The sequence below is a fragment of the Sus scrofa genome, chromosome 1 (genome assembly GCF_000003025.6).
Source record: "Sus scrofa isolate TJ Tabasco breed Duroc chromosome 1, Sscrofa11.1, whole genome shotgun sequence".
In the NCBI taxonomy this organism is placed as follows: domain Eukaryota; kingdom Metazoa; phylum Chordata; class Mammalia; order Artiodactyla; family Suidae; genus Sus; species Sus scrofa.
The window spans coordinates 240,125,309-240,137,346 of NC_010443.5; the positions used below are offsets into that span (position 1 = coordinate 240,125,309).

General features: G+C 47.8%; 1 protein-coding gene across 1 annotated transcript in view; it reads right to left on the reverse strand.

Moving 5' to 3' along the window:
* Window positions 1-12,038, reverse strand: part of GABBR2 (gamma-aminobutyric acid type B receptor subunit 2) — a 388,449-nt gene that overhangs the window by 17,840 nt on the left and 358,571 nt on the right. The window contains exon 14 of the mRNA XM_021066509.1: window positions 2,017-2,127. Coding sequence (XP_020922168.1) covers window positions 2,017-2,127 — 111 coding nt within the window. The remainder of the gene's footprint in view (window positions 1-2,016; window positions 2,128-12,038) is intronic.

The following is a 12,038-nucleotide window of genomic DNA, read 5'->3' on the forward strand; positions in this document are numbered from 1 at the left end:
CAGAAGGGGCCAGGAGATGGGATTTTACTCACAAACCCTAAGGGCCAGGAGGGCTGAGACAGTTCTTGCACACACTGGAAACAGTAAAGCATTTGTGCTGTCAAGTACCACTTTGGAGTCCTGCTGCGATGCAGCGGGTAAAGGATCTGGTGTTGTCTCTGAGGTGGCATGGGTTCAATCTGCAGCCTGGTGCAGTGGGTGAAAGATCTGGCATTGCTGCAGCTGTGGTGTAGGTCACAGCTGTGGCTCAGATTCGATCCCTGGCCCAGGAACTTCCATATGCTGCAGGTGTTCCTCTCCCCAACCCCAATACAGCCTTTATTGACCTGGTCTGAGTGAAAGAATTAGTTTCACTGGAAGAGATACAGTCACCTCCAATCACTTGGAAGTAGATGGAGAAGATAACAGATGGCCAAAACATTACAGATGAATACCCAGTATAAAGAGTCAATCTGATTCACCATAATCTAACTTTACAGAGTCTTAGGATCAAGGAACATGGAGGCTAGCGGGATCCTGGAGAGTCTAGTTTCTCTCCCTCTCTCTCTTTTATGACTGCACCATGGCATATGGAAGTTCCCAGGCCAGGGACTGAATCCGAGCCCAGTTGGGACCTGAGCCACAGGTGTGGCAACACCATTTCCTTTGACCCACTGTACCAGGCTGGGGATTGACCCTGTGCTTCTGCAGTGATCCAAGCCACTGCGGTCTGATTCTTAATCCACTGTGCCACAGTGGGAACTCCCGCTTTTTGTTTAACAAGGGTCAGGGAAACTTGAGGCATGGACACCCCAGGCTTTCCAGGAAGGAGCTCCTCCCTTCGCGAGGGCTCCATTGTATCGGTGGATCCTGCTCTGCTATACAAAATCCTTCTTTAGTAAACTAGATGGCTGCCCTCTGGCAACTCTGTCCACTGATGATGGGTCTGCCTTTTGGTCTCTGCCACCTGTCTCCGACAGCTCTGGTGACCATATCCTCTGAGTGTGTCCTTCTCCAAGCCCAGAACTCTGGGCCAGTCCTCAAGGTCCCATTTTTGCTCCATGCATCTCCTGTGAACTCTAGAGGGTCATTACCTCAGGGGCCCGGATTGCAGCCCAAAGGACCTCTATGGAACCACAAGAAGGTCTCAACTAGTATGAAACAGGGGACAGTCTTTGCCTGGGGTCCCCTAACGCATGCTTTTCCGGTGTGCCCCTTTGCAGGACCCAGGATCAATCACTGACAGGTCTCAGAAGCAGCATCAGGTAAGGATGCATTTGAGCAGCATAAGAAATTCCGGTTTATTTGACCTTTGGAGAAGGCTTCATTCTCGCCTTCTAAGTTGTGGTCACACAGAGGCAGATGGTGGCTTAACTTTTTGGGGAAAAGATCTGAGGAGGGTGCAGTAGCCTGCGTCTTGATGCTGGAGGGATTGAGGTGCAGGCGTGGTTTGCAGAGGATGTGGAGAGAAGAAGGATAAGGTATGGTGGGACTGCCCTTTCCAGTCCTTCCTAACTTTGAAATTCCATAGTTGTGTGAGGTGAGCTTGGTATGTGATCTTTGATCATAACAGATGATTGGAGCAGAAAGAATACTGGATTAGAAAATTGTAAGTGACCAAGTGGCCTTCAGCAAATCATTTAACTCGTATGAACCTTACTTTCCCCACCTACCACAGGAGGTGGGTCCAGTGAAATGCAGGATGTGAACATGTGCTGTCGTTAATAGGCTGCTGTTCAGGAAGCAGGAGAGTGGCACCTGGGAGGCATGCTCACAGGTCTAAGGATTATTCTCTGGTTAAGATCTTGACTCTGTCACTTAATAGCTGAGTGACCTTGAGCAAACCAAGCCTGTGTCCTCATCAGTGAAAGGGGACATCATTTGTACCTATCTCACAGGGTTGTTGTGGGACCGAGATGACCCATGCCACGCACTGAACCTGGCACAGGCTGGGGGCTCTATTTTTATGCTGACCCTGGGAGAGAGAGCTCTGACAGAGAAGCGTTTCCTCCACTCTTCCTCCTGCTCTGCACCTACCATGAGAAGCCCCTTGTAGGCATAGACGATGCCGAGCCAGATGGTCATGTGGGAATTTTCACAGTGCTCCAGGAGAGGGCGGATGGAGATGTCCCGTCCTGCTGGGTCCGGCTGTGTGAAGAGAAAACAGAAACCCAGGGATGGTACTAGGCACCCTCCCAGCAGCCAGGTCCCTGCTTCACAGCCTCTTCCCCTCCCATGAGCCACAGCCAATGTCACCATCCAGAAAGGCTTTTGGACCCCACCTCTGTGTTCCATGGGGCTCAGACCTCAATCAGCATTGACTGCCTTCTGTTGCTTGTGATTCAACTCTGAACCATGGTTATCTGAGTTCTTGCCTTTCCACCTTCAGCCAGAGGTCCTAAGAGTAGGGAGTGGATCCCCTAGTACCTAGCACAGGACTCAGCCCAGAGAAGGCATCTATAACATTTGTTAAAGGCTTGTGAGGCACAAAGTTAGGTCAGGAGGCCTTCAGGTGTCCCTGGAATGGACTTGAGTAGCTGGAGATACAGTCTCCAGGCCAAACATGGGGCCTGCAAAACCCTTCTAAGGAGACCCTCTTGCCCACCACCTCCACTGAGGGAGCAGTGGTGGCAGCCGTGTTCTGTGCCACATGCCCCATCATGGGCTAGAGCCGATTGGGCAAGGGGTGGGCATCTGACCTTAGGCAGCCAATCCAGAGGTTTGTCAGAGACCTATGAGGTTTCCTAGTGCAAAATGCTCTGCCCAAATGAGTGATTGAGAGGATCCAACCCAAGGACGGTTTCTCTCTCTCACGAATTTGAACAGGGAAACTCTGGGAGAGAAGCAGCTGCCAGATGGTGGAAAGAGGAAGAAAAGACACCTAGGGAGTGAAAAAACATATACTGTACATATATGAAAAAAATGTATATACACATACTATAATTTTGCTCAAAACTTTTTTATAATATATATACTATATATATATGTATACAGTGTGTGTGTGTGTATATATATATATATACACAACATATATATATATATATATATATGTTGTTTTTTTTTTTCTGAACCATTTGAGAGTAAGTTGCATACATCCTGGCCCTTCTTAACCCCTAAATATCTAGCATGTATTTCCTAAGGACAAGGAGATTCTCTAATATAACCATATATACTTATCAAATTCGGGAAGTTTAACACTGATTCAGTATTTTATCTAATAGACTACCCATTTTCTAATTTTGCCAGTTGGCCCAGTAGGGTCCTTTAAGGATCCAATCCAGGACCATACGTTGCATTTACTTGTCTGTAGTCAGCCTTAGAACCAGCCCTTTCTCCTTTAGTCTCCAACAAGACCTCAGCTTACTTTGGTCTTTCATATCATCAATATTTCTGAAGATTTCAGGTCCGTTATTTTGTAGAATGTCCCTCAGTTTGGGTTTGTCTGAATGTTTTCATGATTTGATTCAGGATGTGTATTCTTGGCAGGAGTCCCATGTGAGTGATGTTCTCGCCTCCTCAGTGTTTCACTTCAGGGGCACTTGATGGCACTTTGTCCCATTATTGGTAATGTTTGTGAGCATTTGGTTGAGGTGATGTTTGCCAGATCTTTCCATTAAAGGTACCATTTCCCTCTTGTAATTAATAAATAATCGGTGGGAGTTACTTTGAAACTGTGTGAGTATCCTGTTCACCCACAAATATTAACTCAGTGGTTTCAGCATCCATTGATAATTCCTATCTGAGTCACATTACTTTGGTGGCTGCAAAATGGTGATTTTCTATCATTCCATCTAAATACTTGGCAACATATTGTAAACAAGATCTTTCCTTTTCCTCCCTCTCATTTATGTATATCAAGATGGGCTTACGGGATCCTTTTAGATAGTATCTTGTAATCCAGTACTATTATTGTTCATTTTGCTCAAGAATTTTCAGATTTGGCCAGTAGGACACTCCTTCATGCTGTCGCCTGTGTTTTTCAACATGTCCCTATAATTTCTTGGAGCACTTTTCTACTTCTTAACAGAAAGGCGTTCTGGGCTTTCCCTGTACCAGTCTTGGAATCAGCCATTTCTCAGAGGAGTTCTCGTTCATTTTAGGAGAAAATGATATTTAGAAACCAAGACCTGGGTACTTGATGTGCTCCATGTTCCTAGGGTATCATTACTTCTAGGCCCTTTTATCTATCTGTCTATCTGTCTTTCTCTCTGTCCATCCATCCATCATCCTTCTATCTGTCATCTATCTATAAAGATAAAATCCAACACCACAGGGTTCTTGTTGATTTCCCCACCCCATAATTGCATCTTTATTCTCCCGCAGTGACATCCCTGGTTTCGAACATGAAAATATTCACTTATTTTCTCAATTTTATAACAGACACAAAATAGTTTCAAAATTGCTGTATCCATGTATTATCAACAACAAATTGACCAAGTTGAAGATTTCCTTGTAAATCTGTTTTGTCTTTAGAACAGCTCTCATTGAGGATATCTCATCAAAGAACTGTGTTGGGGATATTATCCTCTTAAGGCCCAGGGTAAAGCCACATTCCTGTGGGTAGCAGGTAGGCGTCCCCAGGGTCAATCACTAGGAAGAAGGAGCACTTGAGTGGGATCCAGGGATGGGAAAGGCAGGCCTCAAGCAGGTAGGGGTGTAAACCCTATTTCTCTTGGTCCTGCTCATTAGGCCTGGCCACATGTGAGTTTGGGAAGGATGGTGCTCCCATATAGGAGGAGCTGGAAGGAGTGGGACCTGAGGGCACAGGTCATTTTGTAACTAGATCATCCAGTTGCACATTCTCTCAGGCTTGATCTCCCTTTCGTTGTCCCCAGCCACAGAAAAGCCTTAGCTTAGCCTTTGGTTTTATCATCAGTGAGTACACAGGCTGGAGTGCTACAGGGAGCCCAGGGTCCCCTGAGGCCTCTGGAGTGGTGGTGGTGGGTACTAGTGCGAGACAGCCCAGGGAAAGATGATCTCTAGGAACCACAGTCAGAGTTGCCAGGGCTAGAGATTCCCCTCCACTGCTACCCACCCAGGAGCTGCCTGGATTCTAAGGGTGGTGGGGATTTCCTGATGTCCTTTCATTGCTTAGTTGAGGAGACCGAGAAATGACTTGGTCCCAAGGTCATCAGTGACTTAGTGACATAACTTGGTTTTCTCCAAAGGCCGACAACTAAGCAGACTGCAGAATGCAGTAGCACTGGCCCATTAGAGTCATGCATGAATAGCAAACCATTAATGATGATAGTGTCTGTTGTTCTGTAATGAAAGGCAATAATTTCCGATGAACTGTTAGATTCTCTGTGTAGAGTGGACTGATTCTTTCATACCCCATTGTTCAATGTAATGAAAACTCTATTCGTGGGAAGCTGACAGTGGTTGCCTATCTTACATACTCCCAGTGACAGAGCCCCCTCTTTCCCATTCTTGATGAGATGGTTGCCTAGTTTTTTAAATTGAACCAGAACCTTCTCCTCCTATACCTCCACCATTGGTCTTTATCCTTCCTCAAGGGCTCCTTGGAATGACATCAGGCTCTCTCCTTAAGTCTGCACACTCTTCCTCAGGAGGGGAAGATCTGCAGTTGAAGGCATGCAGATGACCTGGTCCTCCTGAAATGCTTAGGTTCACCTTTGATCTGCAAACTCAGAATTGAGCTCCATACTTCAGGTGGTACGAGGCACCCTTGCTCCAGATCTCCCAGGTTTTCTGATTAACTATTTTCCGCCAGTGATTTATATATTCCTTGTGGTTGACTAAGACGTGATAGGTAGTTTTCATGGAACTGCTGCTAGCTCTGTCTTCTCCCTTCTGCAGCTGACATTCCAGCCTGGTTATCTTTTACCTTGTTAGTAGCCCCATCTTCCTCATGCCCCCTATCCTGGTCTGCTCTGACCTCTTCAAATGCTGAAATCCTAATTCTTACATCTGGCCTTTCAGCCGATCTCATTAAGCCTAAGTACAGCCTTGCCTGCAGAGGTGGGAGGGCAGCAAAAAATGAAAGGCCTGCCTAGAGTTCAGAGGAGTCCGTGGTCCTGAGGGTGGGCAGAGAAACTTCTACTTCATCTCCCAGTACATGGGCACTGACTCAGATGTAAGCCACAAAAATATCCTGGTCTTCAGCGTGACTCTCACACAGCCCCAGGTCTGTGCATGCTGGGCAGAGATCAGAGTGGCAATGGTTGGGGTGATTTTAGGAGTGATGCGGTTTATGTACTCATGAGGCTGGAGACGGAGAGTCTGAATAAGGTCAAATGAATGCTGCATTGAATCTCAAAGCAAACGGTAAGAGCTGTGACTTTCTCGTATGGTCTGTGTTGATCATCCCCTCCCCTGGAGTTCAGAGTGCTCTGAGCAGTCACACACATGGGGAGAGATGCCTGACCAGGAGGGCTCAGGAACGGGACCATCACCTAAAGCGCTTATTTGCTGGTGGTGTTGTACACCAAAGGTGCCACTAGAGGGCACCAAAGAGCTGTGTGGCGCGTCGGCCAGTGGCTGTGGAAAACACTCCTCTGCTGGGGACACAGTGCTACTTCTGTGACTTAGTGAGACTGCAGGTGGCAAAACCATCAGCAGCATTGTGTGCTCTTTAGAAGGCAGAGTGTGGGGTTACAGGGGGCTGCTGGGGAAGGAAGGGCCTGAGGGCCCAGGCTGTACCTGGCCATGACACTTCCAGTACAGGCCAGCCATGCTGCCCCATGCCAGTGAGCACAGGGCACTGACCCTTGCACATGCCTCACTGGGCTCTGATGTCAGGATCCGAGTCTGGGTTTCAGGCCCTTGTTTGTGGACTGAAGCATTTGCTCTGGTCTAAGAATGTTTCCCTTGGCCTGGATGCCTGGCCTACATGAACTTTCAGCTTGCTTTGTTCTCTTCGTCATTTTTCTTCCTTCCTTGTTGCTCACCTGGGCAGTGATCGAAGTAATCATTCATTCATTCATTTATTCACTCCCAAACTCTTGAACACTGCCATCTGCCCAGTTCTGTTCTGGGCATGCGGAAGACAGCAATAACTGGGACTGACAAGAGCCCTGCCATCATGGGTCTTCCATTCTATTAAGATCAGGACAGATCCATGAGAGATGACCTCAGAGGGGGAGTGGGCTGGCCTCAGCCAATAACAGCCACCCTAAGAACCCTAAGAGCTGTCGTGTCACAAGTGACAGCAATGTGCTAGTTGCTATGAGCTCTACACACGTTATCTTGTCGAAGCCTCCTAAGAATCCAACAAGGCATTAGCCTCATTTTACAGATGAGGAAACAGAGACACAGAGCCATTAAGTAACTTGCCCTAAATCTCCAGCTAGTAAGTGTCAGAACTGAGATGCAAACCCAGGTCATCTGATTCCCTTCCTCACTCTGTGATCCCCTAAGCTGCCCGGCTTCTCAAATGCATCACATCAAATTCCAAGGAGACAGTGGTTATAAACCTGCTCTGTAAGGTGCTGCTTGTGGGAGGAATGACTTAATTGCCACACATTCAATAGAGGCCTCCTTGAAGCCCCCGGAGCTCTGCAAAGGCTGTGCTTTTGGTTCTATACGAAATCAAGCTGATAAAATGCTCTTTCTGCCTGACAGAGCCCAGCAGAGCAGCCACGCCTGTCTGTGATGGCCGGAGGCTGCAAGTGCTCACACCTGACTCCTGGTCCAGCCGCTGCTCAGCGGGAGCCATGCGGACGCTGCCTGGGAAAGCCTTCCCCATCTGTGCAGCGAAAGGAGAGCAGCTGGCCTGAGAGTCCCTTTGCATGATGCAATTATTCACAATGTAGGTCAGTGGCCCCAGCAAACATCTGGCTTTGTTAGGCTACACAAATGGACCGGCAAGGGTCCGGGCAGAGCTTGAAACATTGAGGCCTGGAAGGTCAAAGTCCTGGGTCTTACTATAGACTTGGTGGGTGACCTTGGGCAAGTCCTCACCCTTTTCTTGACCACTGTTTCCCATGTGCAAATGAGCCAGTGGGTTAATTTACAGTACGGTTGATGTGAGCCTGAGTAATTGAGGGATGACTGTATTTGTCGTACATTTCGTGACTGTATGTGTCCTATGTTCCCTCATTCAGAATTGGCTCAGTTGGTACTTCTCATGTATCTGTGGTGGGCCACACACTGTCTTGATGCTGGGGTCTGGGTGGATGCGACCCAGAGGAGGTGTGCTTTTTGGGATGTGCATGCCAGGGGAGGGCACAGGAGGTTGACAGCCAGCAGCACAGCTGTGAGTAGAGGGGAAGGTAAGTGTTTCTAACAGGGTAAGACACTTTGACGGCTACTAGCAGGAGGACCTGCTTCAGATCAGGTAGTCTGGGAAGGTCCTTCTTTTTTTTTTTTTTTTTTTGTCTTTTGTCTTTTTTTGTCTTTTGTTGTTGTTGCTATTTCTTGAGCCGCTCCCACGGCATATGGAGGTTCCCAGGCTAGGGGTTGAATCGGAGCTGTAGCCGCCGGCCTACGCCAGAGCCACAGCAACGCAGGATCCGAGCCGCGTCTGCAACCTACACCACAGCTCACGGCAACGCCGGATCGTTAACCCACTGAGCAAGGGCAGGGACCGAACCCGCAACCTCATGGTTCCTAGTCGGATTCGTTAACCACTGCGCCACGACGGGAACTCCGGGAAGGTCCTTCTGAAGTGGAGACATATAGTGCGAGACCTGAACTGTGGGAAGACCAGCTACATGAAAACCTCAGAAGAGAGCATTCCTGGGAGAGGAACCAGCAAGCGAGCAGGACCTGAAATGGTGAAGACTTCGGCCCATATTAGAAACCAAAACAAGGCCAGTGTGCCTGGAGTGTAATAAGTGAAGCACCGGAACTGTACACAAACCACCCAGGGGGGTTGTTAAAATGCGAGCTGGGTCAGTAGGTCTGGTGGGGCCCGGGATGCTATTTTTCTAAGCAGCTCCCAGGAAGTACATGATGCTGCTGGTCCAGGGACTGCCCTTTGGGCAGCAAGGCTTAAAGGATCTTAAGCACCAGAGTGACATTAGATCTTCAGATTATCAGATCTTTGGTTAAGAATGAAGATTCCTGGGAGTTCCTTGGTGGCCCAGTGGGTTAAGAATCTGTGCTGTCACTGTCGTGGTGAGCGTTCAGTCCCTGGCCTCCTGGGAACGTCCACATGCCACAGGCACAGCACCCCCCTCCCCCACCGATGCAGATTTCTTTTGGCACTTGCACACCTCTGACACAGTTGAACACAAGGGCAGACTCGACACTGTGCGTGTGTGTGTGTGTGTGTGTGTGTGTGTGTGTGTGTGTGCAGACCCTGGGTAGGGAGGGGGAGGAGTCGGGTGGTGAGCATGAGGCTGTGCTTCCCCTGTGGTCACAGGGCTCTTGGCTCTGGTCCCTTGGACCTCTTAGGCTGCTACTGCTGTGAGGAGCTCAGGTTCCCAAGCCCCACCTGGTTCCTTCTTCTTTGAAGGAGGGGGTGCCTTCCACCTTCTGACCAGCTTCTGGAAGCTGGCTTTCTGCCTTTTTATTTTTTAAATTTCAAAGATGATTTTTGAAATAGATGGTAAAATTGGTAGGTTTTTCTACTGAAGGTGAGTGTGTGTGTGTACATGAATGTGAGTTTGAGTGTGTGAGTAGGAGGGAGGATGTCTGACCTTTCTGGGCTGCATTTCAGCATCTTGAGCTGCGTCTCTTTTCCTGAGAAGGCAGGTAAATTGATCCTGCCTCTTTTGGGGGAGATCCCCCTCTTTTGGGGGAGATGGGGGGTTCCCATCAAGCCCAGACAGGGAGGGAAAAGGCCACTGGGTTCAGACCCCAAGTCCATCGCTTACCAGCTGTGTGACTTTGAACACATCTGTAAACCTTTCTGAGTCCTCATTTCCTCATCTGCCACCTCCCAGGGTTGGCAAGATGACCAAAAGAGGTAACCAGTGTGTCTAGCAGGTTTTTGAGACTGGAAAGCCCGCTGCTTATGTGTAAACCACCATAATTATCTCCAACTACAGAGAGTCATAGAGCACTGGAGCCAGGAGGAACCTTCCAGATCCCTCCAGGGCCAGGCTGCTTATCTCAGCAACAGCAGCAGCAGCCCCACATCTCCAAGGCAGCAAAGCTCCAAGCTGTCATTTCAAGGTAAGAATTTCTTTTTTGACTGTTAGATTAAGAGTTTGGATGAATTTTTTCAGAATCCCAGCTCTGGAAGGGACCTGTGAGATCACCCACCAGGGTTTCTTTGCAGGGGCACTTCTGGCAACTACTGTTTTTGGCAGAGGTGTTATTCTTTGTTGTGAAGGACTCTACTGTTCATGCAGGGCACTCAGGACCCCAGACCCCTGGGCACTAAATGCCAGGAATGGCCTGTAGCCACCCTTTCAGCCAACATCTCCCTTCCCTGGCTCCCCATTACTGAACACTAGGGGGATTATGTTCTAGTCCAGTTCCTCTTTTTACAGAGAAGAAACTGAGGCCCAGGAAAGGACTCGGAGCAAGTAGGTGACTGAGTGGAGAGCCAGATGCAGATGTCCTGACCTTGGTTCCATGCCCTGTGCACTGGACCATGCTTTGGTTTGTCACAGGTGGGGTCAGCCTCCTGGGCTGCTCACCAGCCAACATTTATTGGGACTTAGCATTCACAGGTGCCAGGCATGGCCAAGTCAGCCCCCAGGACCTGGCCTGAGGGCTTCTGGACTTAGCTATCTGCTGGTACTGTGCACCCTTTCTCAGGTGTACCTGGGGCAGCTTCTAGAGCAGCAGCCATGGGGCCCAGAGCTGCTTGCCCTGTCCTCGCTGGCCACACCTTCATGGGGTCCTGCTTTGCCAAGAGGAGAAGAGGTGAGGAGAGGGAGGAGGCTGGGACCTGGCTGAAGAGAGCTTGGCATTAGGATGCCAGTGGGCCAGCAGGACCCCTGCCTGGTCCTGTTCAGAGAGGCATCCTGACTTTGACCTTGGATTCTAGCAGGATATTCTGTGGCTATGTAAGGGTCGTAGTTGGGGTGAGGAGTGCCTTGGGGAAGTTGAAAGCTGACAAATGCAGTAATAGGTCCTAATGTTTCTAGCTCTTTGCAGCTCATAAATGCTTTCATACTAGAATCTCTCTTTGATTTTGCCCGCAGGTATATTTTTTCCCATTTTTATCATGTCCTTTCCCCCCACTTTTTTTTCCTTTTTTAGGGCTGCACCTGTGGCTTATGGATGTTCCCAGGCTACGGGTCAAATTGGAGCTGCAGCTGCCAGCCTACACACCACAGCCACATTGGATCTGAGCCACATCCGTGACCTGTGCTACAGCTTGAGGCAACCCCAGATCCTTAACCCACTGAACGAGGCCAGGGATAGAACCTACATCCTCATGGATACTAGTAGGGTTCTTAACCCACTGAGCCACAATGGGAAGTCCTCTCATGTTATAAAGCAAAAATTGCTATTTTTGCTATATTTTGTTATAGACACAAAACATTAATATAGCAGTGCCTGTATATGAGTTATGACATGGCTCTAAACTTTTACTGATGAGTTCATGAAATATGTTTGGTTATCACTGAGTTAGAGAAAAAGTTAGAAAGTGACCCAGAGGAGGTCTTCTTTATTATCTATGAGGCTTTGAGAAAGTGCTTTAGGTTTCTCACATGTAAAATGGGAATAATAATACTACCTAATATATATATTTTTGTGAGGATTAAATGTGTTTGTGTTTTAATTTTTAACTTTTATTTTATATGGAGAGTATAGTTGATTTACAGTGTTGTGTTAGTTTCAGGTGTACAGCAAAGTGATAATTATACATAGACATATATCTGTTCTTTTTCAGATTCTTTGCCCATGTAGGTTATTACAGAATACTGAGTAGATTTCCCTGTGCTACGCACTAGGTCCTTGTTGATTATCTATTTTATATATAGTAGTATGTGTATGTTAATCCCCAACTCCTAATTTATCCCTCCCTCACCTTACCCCTTTGGTAACCATGAGTTTGTTTTCAAAGTCTGTGAGTCTGTTTTGTAAATATGTTCATTTGTATCATTCTAAAAATTAGATTCCACATATAAGTGATACCATATATGTGTTTTTTTCTGTCTGACTTACTTCACTTAGTATGATAATCTCTAGGT